General features: G+C 40.3%; 2 protein-coding genes across 6 annotated transcripts in view; both read left to right on the top strand.

The window, feature by feature from the left end:
• Positions 1-12,005, top strand: part of MTHFD2L (methylenetetrahydrofolate dehydrogenase (NADP+ dependent) 2 like) — a 142,633-nt gene extending 130,628 nt beyond the window's left edge. For 4 of the 5 annotated variants that reach the window (XM_034671688.1, XM_034671687.1, XM_034671689.1 and 1 more), the window contains one exon: positions 10,692-12,005. In XM_034671688.1, the coding sequence (XP_034527579.1) occupies positions 10,692-10,804 (113 nt within the window). In that variant the 3' untranslated portion in view covers positions 10,805-12,005. The remainder of the gene's footprint in view (positions 1-10,691) is intronic. The other variant, XR_004628845.1, reaches the window with a different exon arrangement.
• A 4,675-nt stretch (positions 12,006-16,680) lies between these two features.
• Positions 16,681-22,735, top strand: EPGN (epithelial mitogen). The gene is made up of 5 exons (XM_019799586.2): positions 16,681-16,824; positions 17,373-17,462; positions 20,135-20,255; positions 20,990-21,142; positions 22,528-22,735. Exons 1-5 carry the CDS (start codon positions 16,782-16,784, stop codon positions 22,580-22,582), a joined length of 462 nt encoding a protein of 153 aa, XP_019655145.1. The 5' UTR covers positions 16,681-16,781; the 3' UTR covers positions 22,583-22,735.
• The last annotated feature ends 3,098 nt before the right edge of the window (positions 22,736-25,833 follow it).

Genomic DNA, 25,833 nt, shown 5'->3' with positions numbered 1-25,833 from the left:
ATGGACCACAGCTTCTTAATCCAGTCATCTGTTGAAGGGCATCTCGGCTCCTTCCATGATTTGGCTATTGTGGACAATGCAGCTATGAACATTGGGGTGCATATGGCCCTTCTCTTTACTACGTCTGTATCTTTGGGGTAAACACCCAGTAGTGCAATGGCTGGGTCATAGGGTAGTTCAATTTTTAACTTTTTAAGGGACCTCCACACTGTTTTCCAGAGTGGCTGTACCAACTTGCATTCCCACCAACAATGTAGGAGGGATCCCCTTTCTCCACATCCTCTCCAACAATTGTTGTTTCTTGCCTTGTCTATCTTTGCCATTCTAACTGGCGTAAGGTGGTATCTCAGTGTGGTTTTGATTTGAATTTCCCTGATGGCTAATGATTTTGAACATTTTTTCATGTGTCTGTTAGCCATTTGTATGTCTTCATTGGAAAAGTGTCTGTTCATATCTTCTGCCCATTTTATGATTTGTTTATTTGTTTCTCGTGTATTGAGTTTGAGAAGTTCTTTGTAGATCTTGGATACCAGTCCTTTATCTGTGGTGTCCTTTGCAAATATATTCTCCCATTCCGTGGGCTGTCTCTTAGTTTTTTTGACTGTTTCCTTGGCTGTGCAGAAGCTCTTTATCCTGATAAAGTCCCATAAGTTCATTTTATCTTTTATTTCTCTTGCCTTTGGCGATGTGTCGTGAAAAAGGTTGCTCTGGCCGATGTCATAGAAGTTGTTGCCTATGTTCTCCTCTAGAATTTTGATGGATTCCTGTCTCACATTGAGGTCTTTCATCCATTTGGAGTTTATTTTTGTGTATGGTGTGAGAGAGTGGTCAAGTTTCATTCTTTTGCATGTAGCTGTCCAATTTTCCCAGCACCATTTATTGAAGAGACTGTCTTTTTTCCACCGGATGTTTTTTCCTGCTTTATCAAAGATTAGTTGCCCAAAGAGCCGAGGGTCCATTTCTGGGTTCTCTATTCTGTTCCATTGGTCGATGTGTCTGTTTTTGTGCCAGTACCATGCTGTCTTTGTGATCACAGCTTTGTAGTACAGCTCGAAATCCGGCATTGTGATGCCCCCAGCTTTGTTTTTCCTTTTCAACAGTTCCTTGGAGATTCGGGGCCTTTTCTGGTTCCATACAAATTTAAGGACTATTTGTTCCAGTTCTTTGAAAAATGTCCTCGGTATTTTGATCGGGATAGCATTGAAAGTGTAGATTGCTCTGGGTAGTATGGACATTTTAACTATGTTAATTCTTCCAATCCATGAGCATGGAATATTTTTCCATCTTTTTATGTCTTCCTCAATATCTTTCAAAAGTGATCTATAGTTTCTAGGATATAGGTCCTTTACGTCTCTGGTTAAGTTAATTCCAAGGTAACGTATGGTTTTTGGTGTTATTGTAAATGGGATGGATTCCCTAATTTCTCTTTCTTCAGTCTCGTTATTCGTGTATAGAAATGCAACTGATTTCTGGGCATTGATTTTGTATCCTGCCACCTTACTGAATTGTTCTATAACTTCTAATAGTTTGGGAGTGGATTCCTTTGGGTTTTCCATATAGAGTATCATGTCATCTGCAAAGAGAGACAGTTTGACTTCTTCTTTGCCGATTTGGATACCTTTGATCCCTTTTTGTCTTCTGATTGCTGTTGCAAGGACTTCTAGTACTATGTTGAATAATAGTGGCGAGAGTGGGCATCCTTGTCGTGTTCCTGATCTTAAGGGAAAGGCTTCCAGCTTTTCCCCATTGAGAATAATGCTTGCAGTAGGCTTTTCATAGATGGCTTTTATGAGATTGAGAAATGTACCCTCTATTCCTACACTCTGAAGGGTTTTAATCAGGAAAGGATGCTGTATTTTGTCAAATGCTTTTTCTGCATCAATTGAGAGGATCATATGGTTCTTGAGTCTTTTCTTGTTGATATGATGTATCACATTGATTGATTTGCGAGTGTTGAACCATGCTTGCATCCCAGGTATGAATCCCACTTGGTCATGATGGATAATCCTTTTAATGTACTGTTGGATTCTATTAGCAAGGATCTTGTTGAGGATTTTGGCATCCATATTCATTAGAGAAATCGGTCTGTAATTCTCCTTTTTGAGGGGGTCTTTGCCTGGTTTGGGGATCAAGGTAATATTAGCCTCATAGAATGAGTTTGGTAGCTTTCCTTCTGTTTCTATTTTTTGAAATAGCTTTAGGAGAATAGGTATTATTTCTTCTTTGAATGTTTGGTAGAATTCCCCAGGAAAACCGTCTGGGCCTGGAGTTTTATTATTTGGAAGGTTGTTTATCACTGACTCAATTTCTTCATAGTTAATTGGCCTATTTAAGAAATCTATTTCTTCCTGTTTCAGTCTTGGTAGTTTATAGGTTTCCAGGAAGGCCTCCATCTCTTCCAGATTGTTTAGTTTTTTGGCATATAGCTGTTGATAAAAGTTTCTAATAATCCTTGCAATTTCAATGGTGCTGGTCGTGACCTCTCCCTTTTCAGTCATAATTTTAATAATCTCAGTCCTTTCTCTTTGTTTTTGGACAAGTTTTGCCAGTGGTCTATCAATTTTATGGATTCTCTCAAAGAACCAGCTTCTAGTCCTGTTGATCTGCTCTACTGTGCTTCTGGTTTCTAATTCATTGATTTCTGCTCTAATCTTGGTCAACTCCTTCCTTGTCAGTGGGTTAGGCCTGTCCCTCTGTTGCTGTTCCAGTTTCTTGAGGTGAGAATATAGAAACTGCATTTTAGATTTTTCTATTCTTTTGAGTGAGGCTTGGATGGCTATGTATTTCCCCCTTAGGACTGCCTTTGCAGTATCCCATAGGTTTTGGACCGTTGTGTATTCATTCTCGTTGGTCTCCATAAATTGTTTAATTTGTTTTTTGATTTCCTGGTTTATCGAGTCATTCTTGAGCAGGATGGTTCTTAGCCTCCAAGTGTTTGAGTTTCTTCCAGGTTTTTCCTTGTGGTTGAGTTCCAATTTCAGAGCGTTGTGGTCTGAGAATATGCAGGGGATAATTTCAATCTTTTGGTATTGGCTGAGACCTGTTTTGTGTCCCAGAGCATGATCTATTCTTGAGAATGTTCCATGGGCATTTGAATAGAATGAGTATTCTTTGGTTCTGGGGTGTAGTGTTCTATATATATCTATGAGGTCCAACTCGTCGAGTATGGCATTCAAAGCCTTTGATTCTTTGCTTAGTTTTTGCCAGGGTGTTCTGTCTATTTCTGATAGTGGGGTGTTGAGGTCCCCTACTATTACTGTGTTCTTATCTATATGTCTCTTTATTTTGGTTAAGAGTTGGCTTGTGTATCTTGCTGCTCCCCTGTTGGGGGCATATATATTAATAATTGTCATATCCACTTGTTGAATACTTCCTTTAAGAATAATATAGTGCCCTTCTGTATCTCTCTCTATGGCCTCTAGTTTAAAATCCAGTCTATCTGATATGAGAATTGCTACTCCAGCTTTCTTTTGAGGTCCATTTGCGTGGAAGATGGTACTCCATCCCCTTACTCTAAGTCTGAATGCATCTTTGGGTTCAAAATGAGTCTCTTGTAGACAGCAAATGGATGGGTCATGTCTTTTTATCCAATCTGCAACCCTGTGGCGTTTTATGGGAGAGTTTAAGCCATTTAGATTGATAGAGATTATTGACAGATATGATTTTAATGATGCCATTTCTCTTTAAAGTCTTTGTATCGGTTGTGACTTGCTGCTCTGTATCACTCTTGGGGCCTTTTTACCTTTATAGAGCCCCCCTTAATATCTCCTGTAGGGCTGGTTTCGTGGTTACGAAATTGGTTAATGATTGGCGATTTTGGAACGTCTTTATTTCTCCATCAATTCTGAATGACAGCTTTGCTGGATAAAGGATCCTTGGCTGCATGTTTTTCTCTGAAAGAGCTTTAAAAATGCCCCCCCAAGCCTTTCTCTCATTCCAGGTCTCTGTAGACAGGTCTGACGTAATCCTGATACCTTTGCCTTGGTACGTGAGAAATTTCTTTGCCCTGGCCGCTTTCAATACTGTATCCTTGGATCTAATATTTGCGAATTGCACTATGACATGCCGTGGCGTAGGTTTGTCCTGGTTGAGCTTGGATGGGGTCCTCTCTGCCTCTTGGACACGAATGCTTGTTTCCCTTGCTAGATTAGGGAAGTTTTCAGCTACAATTTGTTCAAATATCTCTTCTAGACCTCTGTTTTTCTCCACCCCTTCAGGGATGCCGATGATTCTGACATTGGATCGTTTCATAGAGTCAGTAATCTCCCGTAATCTACATTCGTGGGCGTGGATTTTTTTAAGACCAGCTTCTATTTTCGTTTTTTCTTCTACTAACCCATCCTCCAATTCGCTAACGCGTTCCTCTGCCTCGGTGACCCTGGCCGTCAGAGCCTCTAGTTTTGACTGCATTTGGCTCATAGAATTTTTAATTTCTGTCAGATTCGCTCTCATTTCTGCCCTTAGGGATTCTATATTCTCAGCAACGCTTTCTCTGATGCTTTTTTCAAGTTTACTCATCATCTTGACCATTGTTGCTCTGAATTCCATTTCTGATAATTGGGATACATCCATATGTATTAATTCTGTGGCCGAGGCCAATTCTGTGGCAGAGGCCACAGACTCATTATCTTTTCTTTGCTGGGGGGGACTTCTCCTTCTCGTCATTCTGATGAAGAGAGATTGCAGGGTTGTCCAGAGCCCAAGTGTTGACTGGGACCCAGGCCGTGCGCCCTTGTTTTATAGAGATCTTAGGGATGTGGGCTTCTTCCTTAAAGAGTTTATTTATTTATTTGAGAGAGAGAGAGACAGTCAGCAAGAAAGGGAACCCAAGCAGAGGAGTGGGAGAGGAAGAAGCAGGTTCCCGGTGGAGAAGCCCGATGAGGGACTCCTTTCCGGAACGTTGTGATCACACCCTAATCCGAAGACAGGCGCTTAATGACTGTGCCACCCAGGTGCCCCGGAATGTGGGCTTCTTGATTTTTCAGCCTGCCTTCTGGGGGAGTGACCTGCCGCGCCGATACTCAGGCAACCTTGTTTGGGTGGAGTCTCCGTGTCCCCTGCGATGGGTGATGGGGATGGGCACCCTGTGAGCCGGTATTTCCAGGCTTTTGTTCTCTGGCGGCTTTCCCTGGCGGTCTGCTCTGCCTCTTCTGAGAGCCAGAGCAGCAGCGGCCGAAATTCAGCCTGTCTCAGAACAGAGGGATCGCGGACCATTCTCCACTGATGTTCTGGCCACTTTAACTCTGTTTCTGTTGGTGCTGCTCAACCCTGCAGCATCCCGGGCTGTGCGCCCCACACCCGGCGTCCCAGCCCTCACTTCCAGGGCTGGCGCGTCTCTGTCCTTTGTGTTTCTAACCCTGCCAGCCGCCAGCTGCCCCGCGGGCTCCCGAGCTCCCGAGCTCCCTGTTTCAGTATGGTTCGCCTGTGCTCTGGAGCACCAGTTTTCAGTCTGGTCGCACTTGCACTCCTGGGCTCTCGGTTTCACTCTAGTTCGAGTGTGCGGTCGGGAGCTCCTGTTTTCAGTTTGGACACGGGCGTTCCCGTGCTCACTGTCTCAGTCCGCTCTCTTGCGGGTGCTGGTCTGAGAGTCCAGCTTGCTCCCCAGCACAAGGGGCTATTGCTTCCCAGGGCCTGAGCGCAGAGGCTCCCTCCCCCTTCCCTTTATCTTCCTATATCTGTGCTCGGATTCACAGCTCCCCACTTCGTACCTCAATACTCAGCACTGGAGATGTTCATTTGTAGAGATCCAGATGTATCTTCCTGCGTCTCAGGCTGATTCTGTGGGTGTTCAGAATGGTCTGGTAGATATCCAGCTCGACTCGGACCAGCTGAGAAAGGGTCGCCTACTCCTCCTCCATCTTTTCTCCTCCTTGCAGAAAGTGGTTGCCTTTCTGTTCATAGAGTTTCTGCTACTCTTTTCTTCATTCTCCAGTTGCATTCATAGGTATTCGGAATGGTTTGGTAGCTCTCTCGCTGAATTCCTGGGACCAGACGAACTTTAGGTCTCCTGCTTCTCCGCCATCTTGGACTCCTCAAACGTGTTGGATTTAACTCCTCTCACGTGACTAATTTTAGCTCACAAGCCACTTCTGATGCTTCATAAACATGTCATGTAGGACAGCCGCGAGATAGTTATGCAAAATCATGAGACGAGAGAATTTCTTTTGAACACTGGCACCTGTACCCGCTGGCATTTGCCAATGATAATTCCCTACCTTTCTTGAGACATCAGTACTTCTATACCCTGGTTCTTATGTGAATAGACGATACATAAACCTAGCCAGCAGCAGATAAACTTATTTCTTTCTCAGATATAGATTCTCATGAAAATCAAATCAAAAGGGATAGAGACCTTCCATGGTTTTTTTTCCCCCCATCAAACTCATAATGGTTGACCTCTCATGACTGTGTACAAACTTAATTTTCATATTCATCCACTTTATTTCAAAGATTAAAAAAACTTGAAAACAGTATTTGAATAGCCAGGTATGTTCAGAGTGATACAATCTTCTGCTTAGTGAGTAATGGACGGGGTGCCGTTGATGCAGCTGAATGCTTATGAATGTCCAGAGAAGCCCTAGCAGGGCCGGGTGGAGGCCCACTACCTATCACATAGCGTACTTCTCTGAACAGTGGGCAAGACAAGATAAATGTGGGTTACTTTCTACCAGGAAAGTGTGCAAAAAAGCAGACACAAGCTACAGATATCAGGCAGGTGTGATCTCCTGCAACAGCTCTTCCCCATCCCTCTCCCTCCACCCCAAACCTCACTTTTTTGAGCCAAAGAATGCAATGGTAAGCATATTGGGAACACATAATTTGGAAGAGGAGTGTCATGATCCCTGAGCAGACCAGTGGTTTATCTGATCTGACGCCCAGGAAGAAAGCAACTCAGACGGCTCAGCCAGCTGTGTAATTCGAAGTGCTGGATGGAATTCAGAGATGACGAGCTGCGAGTGCTCAGAGTAAAAATGTAGGAAAGTCCCTTTATTCGAACTTTCCTCCTTGTTTCTTTTTTCAGACTCTCCTCCAAACCCGTGAGAAAGATGAGTTAATTTTTGGCACATGAGACTTTCTTGGGACTTTTCTACTTATTCAGGTCATGGTAATACAGTTGCATTGGGATGGGGTGGGATTCTGGAGCCGTAGAATGCTTCAAACCCGGCTCTAAATAGCGTCTGTACCATATAAGGGAGTGGTAAGTCACTCTCACTTCAGGGAGACACACTTTCTCAATCTATTAAAATGAAATAATAATTCCATAGGAATTATTAAATAATATTTATAAAGTTCTTGGCAGAGAGCAGGTATTCAATTGATTGGTTATTTCTATTTTCTATTTCTATTATGGTTATTTCTATTTTTTATACATGCATAATTCCAAGCCACTTTACCTTTCAAAGTTGAAAACCACATTATATAAAATGACTATTTACCCACAGCAGATTCCCTAACATGATGATTTTATCTACCTTTTGATTGTGAAATGAACCATTTTGTTTTCCATTAAAGATTTAATTTGTACATATCATTCAGTAGTCTTTTATTTTTAGCCATTAATATTTCAGAGTCAGTACTTCATAAATACATGATTTTAAATATTATCAGAATAAAGAGTAGTAGCATAGTACATTTTTCTAGAGATCCATTGATATTTTAAGGGCATGGCTTTTCCAATTCTATATTAAAGGTCCTGGAAGGGACTGGTAAATTAGTAGCTTGAGGTTTTCAGTAAATTAACTTGAATTAAATTGTTTGTATCCACTGACATATTCCTGCAAATTGATTTTAGATTTTAAATTTCAAGGGCTTGGGATGCCTGGGTAGCTCAGTCGGTTAAGCGTCTGCCTTCAGTTCAGGTCATAATCCCAGGGTCCTGGGATCTAGTCCCACATCAGGCCCCTTGCTCAGCGGGGAGCCTATTTCTTCCTCTGCCTGCCACTCCTGTTTGTGGGTGCTCTCTATCTCTCTCTGACAAATTAATAAAGAAAATCTTTAAAAAATAAAAAAATAAATAAATTTCAAGGGCTATTTAGTTCACTTTATCCGAATTTACTGAATGCCTGACCTATATGTGGAGAGACCCTTAGATTAAACCCAGTGGTGACAGCACCAGCTGTGAAGGCTGGGCTGCTACCATCCAGCTGCTCGAGCCTGGTGAAGGGGCAGACAGCACAGGGTGTTAATTTCCATAACAGAGTTATGTATAAAGTTACTGGAAACATAGGTGATGGGGCTTTTAATTCAACATTGAAGGGGTGAGGGGCGCCTGGGTGGCTCAGTCGTTAAGCGTCTACCTTTGGCTCAGGGCGTGATCCCAGGGTCCTGGGATTGGGCCCCGCATCGGGCTCCCTGCTCTGCTGGGAGCCTGCTTCTTCCTCTCCCACTCCCCCTGCTTGTGTTCCCTCTCTCCCTGGCTGTCTCTCTATCAAATAAATAAATAAATCTTTAAAAAAAAAACAAAAACCAAAAACCAAAAAACAAAGAAAAAAACATTGAAGGGGTGAGTTTTTGAGAAAAATTATAGCCAGGTAACATTTTATTGGCTTTTAAAGAATAATAAGGAGATTCTTATTTAGATAAAGTAGAAAAGTATTCCAGGTGGAAGGACTAGCTGGAGCAAAGGAGGAAAGTGTTGGTAATTCATAGCTCTCTCTGAAATGGCTATTGACCTAGCCTAGTGTTTGACACTGGATGCAAGTGCGGCGAGGGAAAAGGAACGTTCATGTGTAGAGGGGCTGTTTGGGAAACTAATCTATTACCTTCCAAATCATAAGTATTTGTATCTTGTCTTTGTTACATACCATGAGAAAATTGACAATACATAGTAGCTGGATTTTTTTCTTTTTTGTGATGTCTTTAAGCCTATTTGTATTTAAGCAAAAGAATACTATTCCTGGGGCGCCTGGGTGGTTCAGTCGTTGAACGTCTGCCTTCGGCTCAGGGCGTGATCCCGGGGTCCTGGGATCGAGCCCCGCATCAGGCTCCCTGCTCTGCTGGGAGCCTGCTTCTTTCTCTCCCACTCCCCCTGCTTGTGTTCCCTCTCTCGCTGGCCATCTCTCTCTCTGTCAAATAAATAAATAAAATCTTAAAAAAAAAAAAGAATACTATTGCTTTGCTCTTCCTCTGATTAAAAACAAAATTCTAACGTACTATTAAACTTCAAATAAGGTAAGTGTAAATTTTACAAACCCTATTTTGAGAAGGCAATATAAATTGTACAAAAATAATACCTGAGATCTAGAAAACGTCTGTTCGTTTTGATTCCTATAGAAGCATATGTGAGCAAACTTGTAAAGGGCCATATGTCTAAGTACCATGTGACTAATAATGTCAGAGTATGCATTAAAGAAGTATTGTCTACGCTAACTTTGTGAAAGAGTTATCTGGGAAAACTTCATTGTTCATCTTCACATGGCGAAGCATAAAACCAGCAGGTCAAAGCATGGGGTCATTCACGTGTAATAATGTGGGTGTGAAAACATTCTTAAATAAAACTTGCTGAAAGTTCTTGGTCATCTTCTTGAGTCTATTCACTGAATAAGAAGTCTACATAACTTAGAACAGGACTATGTGTATATGCTCAGTAATTCAAATATGTTTGGTGATTTTTATTAGACGTGCACTGGGATGTATTATCCACACATTAATGACGCTGTTGTTAGAATAGGAATTTATCAATTTAACAAATGCTGTGTGCTGAACTGTCTGTATCCTGTTCCCCCTTTGTGACCAATATCACGTATCTTAGAAGTAGTTAACTAGCGTTATGGGTAGTTGGATCTCTCGTGGGTTATAGATTTTCATCATGTAAAACCAGCTAGCCTAGAGATTCAACCTACTGTCTTCAGCTGATGAGATCACATACACAGGGTTGTTTGTCTAAGTGTGTGAGTGTATATAGGCTACCTCATTCTAAAAATGTTTCAAGGTTGTCAGAGTTATATGTGCAATGCAGGAAAATCCACTCTATTCCCTTAAATTCATTAGACAAGGAAGCTGTTAGACCCCTGTGGCTCTAATGCCATGGCGGCCTATGTAAGCAAACCAAAATCTAAGCCTGTAAATGCCTCAGGGTTACAAAATCAAAACTTGAGGACAACCAGTCACAAACAGCCAATTAGGCTTCAGGTGATAGCCGATCAACGATGACCTTGCTTTGCTTCCACCTCTTAAGAGTCTCTCACCAGCTCCCTGTTGGTTGCTTCCAGTTTGCAGCTGTCCAATGCAGATTGATAAATGCTCAAATAAACTCCTAAAAACTTTTGGGTGCCTGGCTGGCTCAGTCGGTAGAGCACGCAGCCCTTTTTTTTTTTTTTAAAGATTTTATTTATTTATTTGAGAGAGAGAGAGAGAGAGAGAGATGAAGAGGGGCAGAGGGAGAGGGAGAAGCAGACTCCCCGCTAAACAAGGAGCCTGATGTGGGACTCAATCCCAGGACCCTGGGATCATGACCTGAGCGGAAGGCAGATGCTTAACCAACTGAGCCACCCAGGGGCCCTGGGCATGTGACTCTTAATCTCGGGTTTATAAGTTTGAGCCCCATGTTGGGTGTAAAGATTACTTAAGAAAAAAAAAATCTTAAAAAAAATGTTTTATATGCCTCAATTTATTTTTCAACTAGTTATTTAAAAATACGAAATTCTCAGAAAATTTTAAAAATAAAGACGGCTTTCTGTTTTCTCCATCAGCTGTTAAGAAGAAGGCTAGCTTTATCACTCCGGTTCCTGGAGGTGTGGGACCCATGACCGTGGCAATGCTTCTGAAGAACACCCTTCTGGCAGCTAAAAAACTCATTTACTAGATCGCGTGAAAGAATAAGGCAAAATGAAGTCATGCTATTTATTTATTTGACAAAGGGCAAACACCTTTATATTTTACTACAAAGCTATTTATTTCTACATTGTATTTATTTTTTCATGGATGGAATCATTGTGGATCAGATGACTCATACAACTTGATGCATTTCCTGCTGATGGATTTTGAGTTTTAGGGGAAAAAAAGAAACAACAAACAATTCCAGTGAAAACTTTGCTAACCGTGGTTTATTTTGTGAATGTTTGTTCATAATATTCAACAACAAAGGGCTCATAATAAATGAATATATTTTTGACACAAATATCACACACAGTATGTTTTCAATAAATGTCTTGTCAGCCAAATGCGTGACCTTGTAAAAAAATAATTTAGATTTTGACATAAGTGGGCTCAATTTTTATATATTTTGTGTTTATCATATGCTGAAAAAGAGCTTACTTGCTAAAAGAAAGTAAAATCTTGATCTCATGTATCTAGCAAATGGATCCTACAAGCCATCTTAAAGAGAAATGATACTCTATTCAAGGAAAGAAAAGTAAACAAAAATGGCAAAAAAATGCAGTGCTGCTTAGAAAGGTAATGATCATTTCAAATTGTGAATGACTACTTGCCATAGTAAAAATGTAATAAGAATATGTTAGGTTTACATGTAATTTCTTTCTTTTTCTAGGAAAATATTTGGATAATACCTTCCTTGAGGAATAATGGAAAATCCAAAACCAAACATACAAAATAAAACTGTGATTGTGTTTTATCACAAATATTAGAAAAATACAGTATGAGCGAGGACTTCATTAAAGAATGAATGTCGGGTTTATTCACAGATTGGGAAATTAATAGGAAAATAAGACACTTACAATGTGCCGAAGCTAAACCTTAGGCTAGAACTAAAAATCTACTGCTTTGTGGCCCACAGGTCTTCCCTCTTCTGTTATGGCAATTGGTTCTCAGAGTAGATGTCCTATTTCTAACACAATTTAAATTAGGAAATACACAGGAATGTCAGTTGAAGGCTATTTCGGCACCACCCTAAGCACGCACTTGTATTGTTTTCACGCCCAATCCCCATGTGTGTTTATGTACCAACAATGATCCTTGCCCAGTGCATGTCTTTATCAGTGTGTGTAACTGATCAATTGTGTGCAAGTGACTAGATACTTATGATTAATCATATTTCAACTGTATAATAAAAGCAATTTGAAGAACGCCTGTCTTCTTTTTTTCCTTAAGATATTTATAAGTTTTTTGTTCATATATTTGTTACCTATTTCTTTTGTGTGTGTGTGTTTCAAGTTTTTATATAAGTTCCAGTTAGAGTTAACATACAGTGTAATATTAGTTTCAGGAGTAGAATTGTTACCTATCTCTTTACAGCATGCTGGGGAAATGTATAGGTTTCTTAAACATGCAAGAAAAGGTTCTATAGCCCATTCCACAATCAGTCCAGACCAATCTTTGTCTAATAACCCCGACAGAAGTTTAAATTCAAAGCTCACAAGCAAACATTTCAGAAAGGGCCTATTTTATTCTCAAGGGCCCCAAATTCCCCAAATAGACAAAATGACCCAAAATACATGTACCTGGAAAATGTAAAGTCCTCAGTTTTGAGCCTACCACCCCCAACCCTTCAAAATACAGGAGGAATTATTTTGGGAAAGTTTCTGCCCCTTGTCTAGGCTAAAATTCAGGAGGGAATCTTTCTAGAGACTAAAACACTGGAAAAGAAAAATTGTCCTGACATTTATTAAAAATGTAAGGAAGACTTTATCCAAGACTATTGCAATGGGATCAAGACTATTGCAATGGGATCTAGACTATTGCAATAGAGAAGATTGAACTCAACTCCAAATACAGCAAAGACAGCTATGGATCTATATCCAATGAGCAGAGTAAGGGGATCAATTGGTAGAAAATGACTATAAGAGGAAATTGATTATATATCAAGGGTAGGGGGATTCTTGCTAAACTAGCTTACCAGGATTCTTGCTGAAGGCAGGCCAGATTTCAAGGGTGGGGCATGGGATCTTGATCAGATATGGGTGGGGGGGGGTCTCCATAACCTGACTTAGCAGCATTCTTTGCTAAAACTGGCCTCAGCAGGCCTTGTAGAGAAGAAAACTCAGAGGAGTCTGACTGAAGTCCAGTCAAGAAGGAAGCCTTTGTCAACACATAAAGGAGATGAAGTTGGTTCGTTGGTACCATGACTTTATTTATGGATACTTGGGGTGAGTAAAAGATAGACATAGGACAGCTGTGCAGTGGGGCTTTGGAGAAGTCACTTTCCTTCTCCTACAAGTATCTATAAAAGGACCCTGAAGAACAAAGGGGATTGAACAATAATACAAAGATAGGGAGTTGAGAGTGAGTTTGGCAAGTATATAGGACAGCAGGAGTCGGACTAAAATGGAAGGTGTGTGTTGGCGAGTGCTGGAAATCCAGCTGGGTGAGCATTCAGAGCTAGACTTAGAGAGCACCTGGGTAATTCAGACCAGGTTTGCCGACTTAGGAGAACTGCAGTTAGAGCCAAGAAGATAATATCATTGATTAACATGAGAAAGTTATAAAGGGGAGCCGATTTTGGAGAAGAGATTATGTTCAGTTTTAGTGTCAGGTGATGACGTAATACATAAATAGAAGTCCTGAGAGAAGATCAGTCTGGGAAGAGACTAGTGATGAAAATGTAGGACTCAGTACTGTATACTAAGCACTAACTCCCTGACCTTGTTGACCATTCTACACATCTGGCATTTCTCTACTCTGCTGTATGGAGTAATGGCTCTTTAAGAGAGCACCCAGCGTGTGTTACATGCTTTACTTTTTTTGTTTTTCTGGACAATCTCCATTTGATAGATGAGGCAATTGACCCTTGGGGTTATTGAAAAGCCTCAGCCAGGGCCATAGGGATAGTGGACATGGAATTGGAATGCAAAACAAGGTCCGGGATGATGAGAGCCAGAGCTCACTCTCTTGTCATGACACCACGCTGCCTCCCTCAGTGCCCTCCCCCACCTGGAGTCCTTTCTCTTATTACACATCTGAATCTTCCTTGCTACTCCAGGTTCACTTCAAATGAAACTCGTCCATGAACACTGACGTGAGAATTTGACGAAGTCCCACCCTGAACTCTCACAGCCATTTCTACACACATTCATGACACTTCTCAGCTCCTGCCCAGTTCTATAGTTCTTTGTGTGCTTTCTGTAACTCCCTTCAGTACCTTGAAGTCAGAGTCCATGCATGACTTGTCTATTTGTCTTGCTAACATCACATCCAGCCCAGTGCCATGGATGTTGCAGGCATTCAGTAGTGAATGAATGAATGAATGAATGAATGGCAACTGCATCCATGAGAATTACAGAATAAGTTTAGAGAGAGATGAGGCAACGGACTGATGACCATTTCCTGCCAATGTCTAACAACAGATTTTTGTTGAGTTAGTGAAAGAGCAAGAAAGAAGGCAAAGAAAGAAAAGGAAGGGAGGGGAAGGGAAGACACTTTCAGAGATGCTTATGACAAGAGGAGAGAGATGAGTAAATTAAAAAGACAGATAAAGTGGCAGAAGGGAAGAATGACAGTGGAGTGTTCTTAGCCTTCTTTACCCTTTCTCTTTCCAACGTGCTCCAGTGTGTATCAAGAATGAATGAAGATACCAGAGAGGCAATCTTACAATGCCTGTTCCCTCACTCTTCAGGATTTGGGAAGGGACTTTTTGTGAGAGGACTGAAGAAGCGAAGGCAGGGGACTCTCTTAAAGAGAGTGTAAGCGGGATCCATTAGTATGAGTCCCAGAGGAAAGACACGTGTGGGCTGACTAGAGCTATTTTCTGATATAAGTCTTCAGGAAAGTGGTAGGCGAGTTTCTGTGTTATGTGGCCTAATTCACCAGAGTGGGGAAACATCAGGAAAGAGCACGGGCCATTCCTTTCATCCCCAATGTGAGTGAAAGCCACAGTTGATTTAATATTTAGATTCTTAGGATAGAAGTAATTTATTTAAAGTTTGATTTTAGGAGCTAATTCAGAGAATTCCTCTGAGATCAGTATACGTATTCCTACCAGAGAACGCAGCTGGGGAAGTAGAAAGGACATGGGATCTCGAATCTGAACACAGATTGGAGTCCTGACTGTCAGGCATATCTTTTGGTATGTCACTCTTTTGAGTCTCCATTCCTCAGTTGTCATAAGGGAATAGAAACAAGGCCTATTGTTTATGTCTTTATTCACTCAAGATGGATTCCTTAGGTACATACCATATGTTAGGCACTGGATTTGTTGGGGCCAGGATTGCTGAAGAAAGAACTGAGATGTGAATGAAAGCCTTCTGCAAAATGCAAAGCACTATGCAAACTCCAGTTAACCGTTAACAACCAAGACGGCTGTTGTACTATGTCCCGGTCTTACAAATAAAGATATTTAACATTAGTCCTAGTATCTCCAACAACTGCAATTGGTCATAATGGTTTATTTAATCCTTTGCAAATATTCTTCTTATTAAATTCACAGCCGTGGTACAGAGGATGATTATTTGATTTATGTATACTTCCAATATTTTTTTGCCTGGGAAAAAAAATTATCCAGAAATTGTCTTAATGAACGGCTAAAAACAAACAAACAAACCCGCAAAAGTAGAAATACAAAATGCAGGCACACGTAAAGTGAGCCAAGTGCTGTATCGTCTTTTAACTTTAAAATGATGACTCCTGCGGTGATTGCCCAAGTTATAATGAGTTCAACAAGCTCATTCTTGTGTGATTTCTGAAGCCAAATTCATATTTCAATACTGAAAGAGATCCTTTCTGGTAAACCAAATTTGCTGAAAGTACACGTTGCAAATGATAACCTATCTTGACTTAAACAGGTTTTCAAGGTCCAGAAAATATAAGCAACTGAAAATCCTGGTAGAAAGGCATGGCACCTCAGTAAAACATATTTATACAGGTTCTTTATCATAATTTGGGGCAAGTGAAAATTTATGGGAACCTCCTACAGTCACGAAATCTAATAGCAATAATCACACCTTGGCCTTTAAAATGGCATTTTAATAATCACAACTAGATTAACAGAAAATTTTGAATGTCGTGTTAAATTTAAAACTTTCTATTCATTAGACATACCAAACCTAGATACTTAAAATTTATCTTGGTGGAGATGGCATTATCATTATCAGCATTGTCGTCATCTTGGTGCTTGACTGGTTCTCTGTGGCCAAATGACTGGAGTACGGATCGAAGCATTGTAGCTCTAATGAAATTGGGAGCCCATTCCATTTATACTCAGAAAAATCTTAAATGGCAAAATGACACAAATGCAAATGTTGTGCTATTAAAATAATTATTTTACAAAACTTGGAGTAGCAACACAAAATAGCAAATAAATAAATAAATAAATAAAATGGAAGATGAAACCTCTGCTTTTTACCCAAATTTCATTTCTCCCCTGCCGCTAAATTACAGAATATCTTGATTTGCATGCAGTCCGTACTGAGAGGTGGTGTCATTGATGGCAGTTTCAGGGATGTTTGATTTATTGCCCGGTGATGCTGTTTTCTGGTTTGCAAACATCAAAACTCCCCTTTGTTGGAGTCCTATGTAGGTCACTAGCCAGTTTGGAGCTGATACTAGTCTGTTCGCAGCAATGGGGCCTTTCCTGAATTTAGATTCTTTTTTGTTATTTTAAGTACTTTTACCTACACGATTATGCCCACAGGTAACAGGAAACCAGTGTTTCAGAAGAAAACTTGATCACATTGCTAGATAACACAGGCATCCTGAACAAGTGTGTGAGCGCCTCGAGGGCTCTACCTACAGCTGCTGCCAGAAGTACATATTTTTTTGATTGGTAAGAACTGGCAGATGACGCTTCATGAAATATAAATGCAAGAAAGACTCGGGAGAGCTTCATAAAAACCTTCCACCCGTCAGTCAGTCTCGGAGGATAAGAAAGAGACTGTTAACAGCAGCTGGAAATGGCCTTTGGAGTTTCAGTATCATTGTATCTCTTATTCAAAGGTAGGTGATTCCTTTTTGCCTTGTTCATTTTGTATCTGTGTAAAATACGAATAGAATTTCTTTTCTCTGAATTAATGAGAAGTTGGCTTTTAACCGTCATTCTTCATGGCAAAGGACAGAGCAAGGAATCTGTGAATTGAGTTTCTTATGTAATACAGATTGTGATACCCCCTTTATTGAGACCTGTCTGTTTGCTTTATACAACTGAAGAGCAGTTGATACATTTTAACTACTGGGTCATAGCATCCTTGTGATTGAATTAGTATGCCCATGTACCCACTTTCTCCGAAAACTGTATGTATTTCTACTTTCCGTAATTATAAGGTAGTCCCTGGAATTGGTATGGAGGAGAAACTGTCAGGAAACTGCCCCGGTCGGGTTTTGGATTTCAAATGTAAATGAATTAAAAAATAGAACACAAGTGGGAATAAGTGGACTAAGAATCACTTTTGATCCGTGGCTTATACATAACTTTCTAGATCTGTTGCTTGCACGTAGAAAGAGGCTCACCTGCTAAAGTTGCCTTTCCCCCCCACCCCTTCATATAGCAATGACAGCCTTGACTGCAGGGGCAGCTGTGCCGGGAACACCCCCAGTCACAACCCAGCAAAGTAACTGGACAGTTAACAAAACAGAAGGTATTTTCTTCACACTTGTGTATTTTAAGTGCTTCCCCCCCCTTTTTTTTTAACCTTTTGAGAGATACTTGGATTGTGATCAAAAGCAACATTGGAAATTTTGAGATATATATTTTATTATTAGATAAACCACTCTTTTAACAGGATGCTGTTAAATGGAAGTGACAGGTAAATGTGCCAGCAAAGAATTGCCTTTTTAAAAGGGGCAAGTAAAGTAAACGGGAGACACAGAAATTGTCTTCAGTTACTACCCTGAATGTGAAACATGCCACATTTTCTGCTTGACTCCTGCTCGGTTCCCAATAACCCATGCGTGTCCTGAGGCGGTTTGTCCCTGTTTTGGCATTCTTGATGACTGATAATTTGATGTCTTTTAATCTGTGACCATGACTTTGCAGCCAAAGAAATTATGACAAGATGAAGGCTTAATCCATCTTTGGAAAGATCTTTTCTCTTGTTTTGCTTTGGGGGCTTTTGTTGTTTTAGCGTATGCTTTATTTCCTAACCACTTACACCCAGTTCTGGTTGTTGACGATGATGATATATTATCACTATTACTATTATTATTAGAATAGCTTCTGGCTGTTGTTGAGCATCGGGATTTTTTTAAGCCTGTTTGAACTCTCGGAGGTGAACTCGGAAAACTTGTGACCTGCCAAGACCTGTGTGCTGGGTAGTTAGGGTTCTCACACAAATCACTATCTCCTCTTGTGAAGACTGGTGATATGACATAGGACAGAGGAAACACCGTATCTTGCTCTCAGAGCCAGGCAAATAAAAGATCAAGTCACATGTTTCGTTTCTGAATATGAAGGCTAGTAATATTTAAACATTCCTCATTTCACCAATAACTTTAAATTAAAAAGAATTTACTTAAAATATTTTGCCTGTTTGAGTTTTGAATATCTATCCATTGGCAAAACAAAATCGGTATGAGCTTTAGAATAATTTTTAACCAAACTTCTTCATGTCCTCTGAGCCTTTGAGCCAAGAGAATAGATCTTCACTGGGATTTAATACTGTACAAAATTCAAGAAGTGTTTCCCCTCAGTGACTGACTTCATAACAGTGCACCCAGGACCACCTTTTTACTTCCTTGAGAGTGAAAGTTGTCCAAGTTGCAGAGAATAATAAAGAAAACAGGGGACTGAATATATCATCTCTACAGTTTTCCTTTGCTTTCTTGATGGAGAGCTTCGGTTTTCCCGTTTTTTATTTAATTAAAAAATCCGCATCCAATATCTTAGGAAATTTTTCATAAACTTATACTAATATTCTTCTCCTTGGGGGAAAGACGTGTAGTATACTCTTTCTTTGAAGATGTCTTCTTTCAGTTCTCACATTTTCTAGGAAATCCTGGTTCAGGCTTGGCTAATTCAATTGATTTAGTCTTGAAGTAGGAAGGACCGAACAGTTTATAAAGGGAAATTCCTACGGGCTTAGAGTTAATTATTAAAATGAGATACTAGATTCACAACACCACATTCAACACAATGAAGGTGAACCTTAAGGTAATATTGTGGGTTCTCAACCAAAACGAAGTTATATAACACAGTGTCTTATTGGTGGCTCAGTAACTAAGATTTAGTATTTTCAATGTAAGAAAAATATTGCTTTTTAGATCTTTTTCCCCCTAAAAACAAACAAGTAGGATTCTGTTAATCTACTTAGCTAGCAAGGCAAATATGGTATAACATGATAACTAAAAATGGGGAAATATGTTTTCATAACAATGACAAAATAAAATGCCACTAATTCTGCTTGGGACAAATTTAAGAATCGGTAATTAGATTTTTACCAAAAAGGACTCAATTAAGCAGCTTTACCCAAGTGTCATCCCCCATGCATACAACCCGAGGATGGCATGGATATATGTCCTCAGTACATCAGGGAACAAGGAGTAAGCATCCTGAAATGTGTACATTTTTCCAGAAGACAGTTTCCCAAAGGGAAGCTTCCCACAGAGACTTCTGGACACTTGACCATAAAAGTTTTGCCAGATGTGGTCATTTGCATAGTGTTGGAAATCAAAACCCAGATTTCCTCATTCTGTCTGTCTCAAGGGTTTTCCCCATTATCTCATAATGTCTCTTAACGGAGTAAAATTTCCAAATAATATTTAAAGGTGTTGTCTCAACTCTGTGAGACTTGAGCCATAACTTGTGTCCGGCTTCTTGTATGGGTCGTGACAATTCCACTTCTGAAATCAAGCACAGGGCTCCCTTTGCAATGACCTTCTCACTTGGTAGTCCACAGAAGACGAAGCGGTGGAACATTCATCTTCTCAAGTTCATGATCTCTATAAATCCCAATTTCCTAAGTGCGGACTTCTCAGGTGTAAGGGGGAGAATTAAAAAAGGAGAATCAAGGCTAAAACGAGAATCAATGCTGCCACCTTTTGGCAAACTTGTATCTCTGCCTCATTACGTAGCTTCCAAGGAGCAGAACAGTCACCACCCACCTCCGCCCCCCGATTAGTTAATGATGTGTCTAAATGATACTAACCTAAACCCTGGGACGATAATCTGCCGACAGAATCCATCAATAGTTGAAAAGGCAGAGCACCCAAAGAATATTCTTAAGATTAAAAAGGTCTCTTTACATACGTGTAACAAATCTACTATAAAACTGTGACGCACTGCATCTGTTAACATTGTATGTCCTTTTCCTAGTTGACTACACAGAAGGACCCATAGCCTTGAAGTTCTCACATCCTTGCCTGGAAGACCACAATAGTTACTGCATCAATGGTGTTTGCGCATTCCACCATGAGCTGGAGAAAGCCATCTGCACGTAATTGCAAAGAACTTTCCAAGTCCTAGAGATGGGAGGAGATGAATTTATGTTTCACATGTTTCTATGCGGTTCACATAGTACATTTCCACACACCTCTCTCTTATCTAGTAAAAAGGGTACATCATCTGAACATGACTCACTGTATTTAAATATCTAAGGGGTCTTCTTCTAACCTACCTAACCCTCATTACTCCAAAGCCGGGTCCCCACATTAGCAGCTTCTGCGTCACCGGGGAGCTTGTTAGAAATGCAGAAGCTTACACTCCACCTCGAAACTACTGAATCCAAATGTGCATTTAAGCCACATGCAAGGATGATTCTGAGGTTTCACGGGGTTGATTACAGAATGAGATGAAATAGATGATAGCAAACACACTTCAGGATTAAAAAGTTCTAGAGCAATTAGGTACTAGTTCTATGATCATTGGTTTGCTGGGCACTGTCTTATGAAAGAGTAGGTTAACAGTTTTCTAGATCAACTCATGCAAGCAGACTACCTTTCCCTTCTACCTATGAGGGAAGTTACATTAATATGGGGCCTTAATGAATTGGTTATTGTGAAATACCTAGCTTCTTCAATACATTTAACAGTTGGCTTTCATTTGGCATTTTCCTCTTTAATTTACATTACTTACTTTCTTTTGAAATTTTTCACTCTTTTAAATTGGTCATTTCTCCATATATCTACCACTATGAGTTATAAAATTATGCATGTTTTTCTTTTTTTAAAGGTGTTTTACTGGTTATACTGGAGAAAGGTGTGAGCACTTGACCTTAACTTCATATGCTGTGGATTCTTATGAAAAATACATTGCAATTGGGATTGGTGTTGGATTATTATTAAGTGGTTTTCTTGCTATTTTTTACTGCTACATAAGAAAGAGGTAGGAAAAAAATGAAAATATGAAGTCACTTGTTCACTTGATGAATATTTATTGAGCCCCTACAATGTACCAAGCACTGACATGTATAATTTTTTAGTGAAAATGGCCACAGATCTAGCAATGTCCTACATATTTGTTTTGGTGCTTTTTCTTATAAACACAGACAAGCAGTTAAAATTCACCTGCGATTGCACTAGAATAGCTCCAATTTACAATTTCCCTTCATCCTCATCTCTGTCTGCCCACATCAAAGTTATAGGTAAGGAGGACAGTAAACCCCACAAGAGTAGAGAGGGTGTCAGTTCGCAATTATATGTTCAGTGCTAATTACCGTGCCTGGCATGCAGTAGACACTCAGCAAATATTTGTTGAATGAACAAATCAAGAAACGAGTATTAAATGGATGAAAATGTATGGCAAACATGGGCCGTTTTCTTTTTAGACTTCAGCTGAGGGTTTATTTGGGAGATTCTGTCTACTGCTAAAAGCCTAAGAAAATAAGCTTGATCCACCAATATAAATCACTTGTATTATCCACATTGGTAATTTTTTCTTAAATCCATGTACCTAGGATAAAGTCAAGAAATAATGTGAGAAAAGTTAAAGAAAAAAGTGCAAATACATTTCCTTTGTTGTACCCTATTAAGTTGCCATTTTTTAAATGACCAAGAGTGTACAAATAAAAGTTTGATTGCTTAATAACTGCATCTTAGAAGAACATCTGTTATGTCAATTGTAGATCAATTGATATAAAATCTGTTCTATCAATTGATATTGTTATATCAATTGCCTAAGAGACCAAGAAAAGGGAAAAAAAAAAAAAGGAATAGAACATTGTAATGTTAACGAGACTGCTGTGTGAGGTCAGGTTCCTTAGCAGCGAAATGTAAGATGGGGATTATTGTGCAAGTCACTGGCCCAGGGAACGCTCTAAGGTGAACTCTGTAACGGAGTGAGAAAAACTAGAGCAGCGGATGAAGGTTAGCAAAGACGTGGCTTTCACTGAAGTCTAGCTTTGGCCCAATTCCATGGGGAGATCTAGAATATGAATGGCATGGCAGACATCTCCCATGAGGGCGAGAGATCTTGGTTTCAGTGCCCTGTGCCGTCAAGCATGGGTGGCAGGATGCCCCTGGTGGGAAAGGGGCATGGGCTTGGAATCTCCCAGGAAGCTTCAGGCTGAGTGCTCTATTGGCCAAGGGCGGTCCTCTGGAGAAGGATGCAGCGGTGAGCCTGTGAACAGGTATGGCGTTGGGGGATGGGTCCATCCCATGGATCTGGAGTGGGGCACCGAGAGCAACTGCTGTACCAGAACATACTTATCATTCTCCATAAACCATACGAACAGCAGTCAAATTCACATGGAAACCAATGTTCTGTTTTAGGTGTCTAAAATTGAAATCACCCTACAACATCTGTTCCAGAGGAAGACCACTGTGAGGCCTTTGTCAGAAATTTTCACGAGGCATTTATAAAAATCAGTGGGCCCCAAACTGAAATCTTCAAATGAAACAACAAAACTTCCCAAGCTGACTGGACTGGAAAATAATGGAAGTTGGGATCATGATGAAATGAAAGAATAAATGTCAACGTAGGTCTTCGGACTTTGCCGTCGTTAGGGTGCCATGGGAGCCGAGTGAACAAGCTACGGTGACGGAAGTCAAGTTCACAGTCCTACTCCGGGTTGGTTGCTGTCGTTGTGTGGTTACTGTTCTTCCTGCAGAAGGACCAAGTTTCAGGCCTCTGACCGTGTCAGATGTGAGTTTTCATGGAATAATTCTCAACCTTGCAGCAAGCCAGAGCAGGGCCAAGCTTGGGTTCTTCATGTGCTTGCTACCACCAGTATTTTGGATCACTTTCTGTGGACCTGGTCCCAAACACGCTGCTTTCCTGGTGTCTAAAAGAATGTGATGTCAACTGTTAGGATGAGGTCAGTGTAATGACACTTCCAGTGACACAAGCATGTGCCTGAAGTCTAAACCAGAGGAAAAAAAATCGAACGTCCAAGGCAAACACAAACCATGCCCAGCTTGTGACAACACTATGTAGCCTTTATCTGTGAAATATGGAATAAGCTAATGAGTTTGTGATGACTGAAAGCTATCTGGATATCGAGTCCTAAGTAGGTGAAATATTTCTGTTTTGCGTGGATTATAAAACTTTGTGTTGGACTCGTCGGTCCCCTAATGTTTATATTTGTCACCTCTTCCTGTTGTTAGTGGAACCACCTGGTGACTATCCATTTTGACTGAAACTCTAGAATTCTACTAATAAATAAAGTTCGACCGTTGGCCCTGAAATAGAAACTGAAGAATTGGACATAGGAATGTTTTCACCAGCCAATAGCATGTGGAAACTTTCTTTACCATTTCTGAATACCTGATGGCAGATTTGCACGTAGTGAGAGAAAATGGAACAATGGCAGAAATATCTGTTTGGGAATTAGAGTCCTTCCTCTTTAATCCTATTTCTTCCACATATGTCAAATAGTCTTATGCAGGTCCTTTAATTTCTTTGGGCTTTGGTTTTATTTTCTACAAGGCCCTGATAGCTTCAAAATTGGACAGTGGGTCAAGAGAAGTTTTTCCATATTTGCTCTGCAAGTGGGATTATTCTCAACCCCACCTCTGTCCCCCACACCACCTCTAACCCCAAAACACACCACTGGATATCATCTCAGGTGTATCGTTTAGTGTGTGGTTTGTAGAATAATAAATTAAAAATTTGTTTTTCAAGGAAGTGAAACAAGAAATTAAAGAATAATGATATCTACCAGTTTTCTCTTGGATTCAATCTAAAGCTATGGACTTTCTTTTCCTCCGTTGTGATGTAGATAAGCCAAACAGTTCTGATCACAAGAGGGGTTAAAAGAGAATCAAACAGGAACATTCTTACAATGGTAACAAGACTTTCGCTTCTAATGACTTTCCATTCACTCCTCAACAAAACTTCACATTCTGCTTTCCTTTGAGTAGAAGGTATTTCTCCAGCTTTGTTTTTCCTTCATAAGGAATTTCATGCAGATGAATCGCGTGTCAGCACTTTCTGCTTGTCCTCACAAAGTATGCAAAGGTTACATCATACCAAAAAGTGGGGAGGCGAAGGATCCTCCCAGTGACTCCTGCGACCGCACCTAGAAAGCTATGCTCTTCCTGGGCATTTCAAAAAGGTGTTAAAAAGCTGGGGAGAGTCCAGGAAGAAGCAATAAAGCTTAATTAAGGACTGCCTCTTGACCAAAGGAAAGAGGAATTAATGCTGGAGTCCGGGGAGGTGATAACCTAAAAAGTTATAAGTATCTGCTGTCTATAAGTATTTCTAAATTGTAAGCACAATATAATTGAAATTAAATAACACCAGACAGAGATTTAAAATTTCCAGATTGCCAAACCGAAACAGAAACCAATAAGGAATCAGATTTTTTCACTGCAGAGTAGGTAGGATGCATTAAGAGCATAAGATCCCCCCCCACCCCGCCCCCGGTGAGATGACAGAAATTCAAAGTGTGGTTTATGAGAAGCTGTCTGTTTGCGGTCTGTCATACGAAAGAATCTTCGGGTCCCGTGATGCCTAGAATTGATTTTGCAGGGAGAAATGAATCTCTGGCATTCCTATGGCAATATTTACATATTTACATATGTAAGTAGGACTCCAGTGAGAAAATGCGCACATACAACAGGTTCTGGAAACTTTCCCATCTTCTGTTTTTTGCCCTGTGTGCAGTAAGACCCCGAGAAGAGGCTGCCGGGGGGGCCCTGTGTCAGCACTGGATTTCCGCTCTAGTCATGAATAAGGTGGGGTGGATCATCTAGGAAAAGAATGGGAACATGTTTCTGGCATCTTTGACTAAAACAAACTGGATGAGGGGTTCCTCGATTTCATTCAATTTCCATTTTGTCTTCTTCCTGTGTCTATCCTTCAATCTTTGAGAACACATTCTGAAGTCATCAATATTCATAACCATGATAGGGGTGGGAGCAAACACTATAACCTCAGTCATATTTGAACCAGTAAAATTACAGAAAAAGAATTATAATTACTTTTTATTGTATCTTCTTTCCCCAAATTACTTTTTTTTTTTTTTAAATCTCTACACCCAGGGGCGCCTGGGTGGCACAGCGGTTAAGCGTCTGCCTTCGGCTCAGGGCGTGATCCCGGCATTATGGGATCGAGCCCCACATCAGGCTCCTCTGCTATGAGCCTGCTTCTTCCTCTCCCACTCCCCCTGCTTTGTGTTCCCTCTCTTGCTGGCTGTCTCTATCTCTGTCAAATAAATAAATAAAATCTTTAAAAAAAAATAAAAATAAAAAAAATAAATCTCTACACCCAACATGGGGCTCAAACTCATGACCCTGAGATCAAGAGTCGCATGCTGTACCGACTGAGCCAGCCAGGGGCCCCATCCCACATGACTTTTTGTATGTTATGTTTTTATAATGTTGGAAGTAGATGAAATTAAAACATAGATTATCTTTTCATGTTTCCGGGCACAATACAAATCTAATCCTTTAATTTTGAATCGTCCATTTTGGTGACGTCAAGAAGATTTCCATTCATTATATGTAATTGAAAAAAGTCTTAAGAAAATAACAAGGCAAACAGCAATTTAAGCTTTTGATGTTGGACATAAGGATGATTTTTGTCTGCAGAAGACCATGAGTAAGCCATCTAACTTCTGGTATTACAAAATGCCA

This window comes from Ailuropoda melanoleuca, chromosome 11 (genome assembly GCF_002007445.2).
Source record: "Ailuropoda melanoleuca isolate Jingjing chromosome 11, ASM200744v2, whole genome shotgun sequence".
Lineage (NCBI taxonomy): Eukaryota > Metazoa > Chordata > Mammalia > Carnivora > Ursidae > Ailuropoda > Ailuropoda melanoleuca.
The sequence above is the reverse complement of the archived record's forward strand: the minus strand, read 5'-3'. Positions and strand labels throughout refer to the sequence as shown.

Excerpts from the sequence above, each read along its gene's own strand:
- EPGN (XM_019799586.2), top strand. The coding sequence starts at position 16,782 with ATGGCCTTTGGAGTTTCAGTATCATTGTATCTCTTATTCAAAG. Across the intron at positions 16,825-17,372 it reads ATTGTATCTCTTATTCAAAG|CAATGACAGCCTTGACTGCA; the intron begins GTAGGTGATTCC and ends CCCTTCATATAG. Across the intron at positions 17,463-20,134 it reads GACAGTTAACAAAACAGAAG|TTGACTACACAGAAGGACCC; the intron begins GTATTTTCTTCA and ends TCCTTTTCCTAG.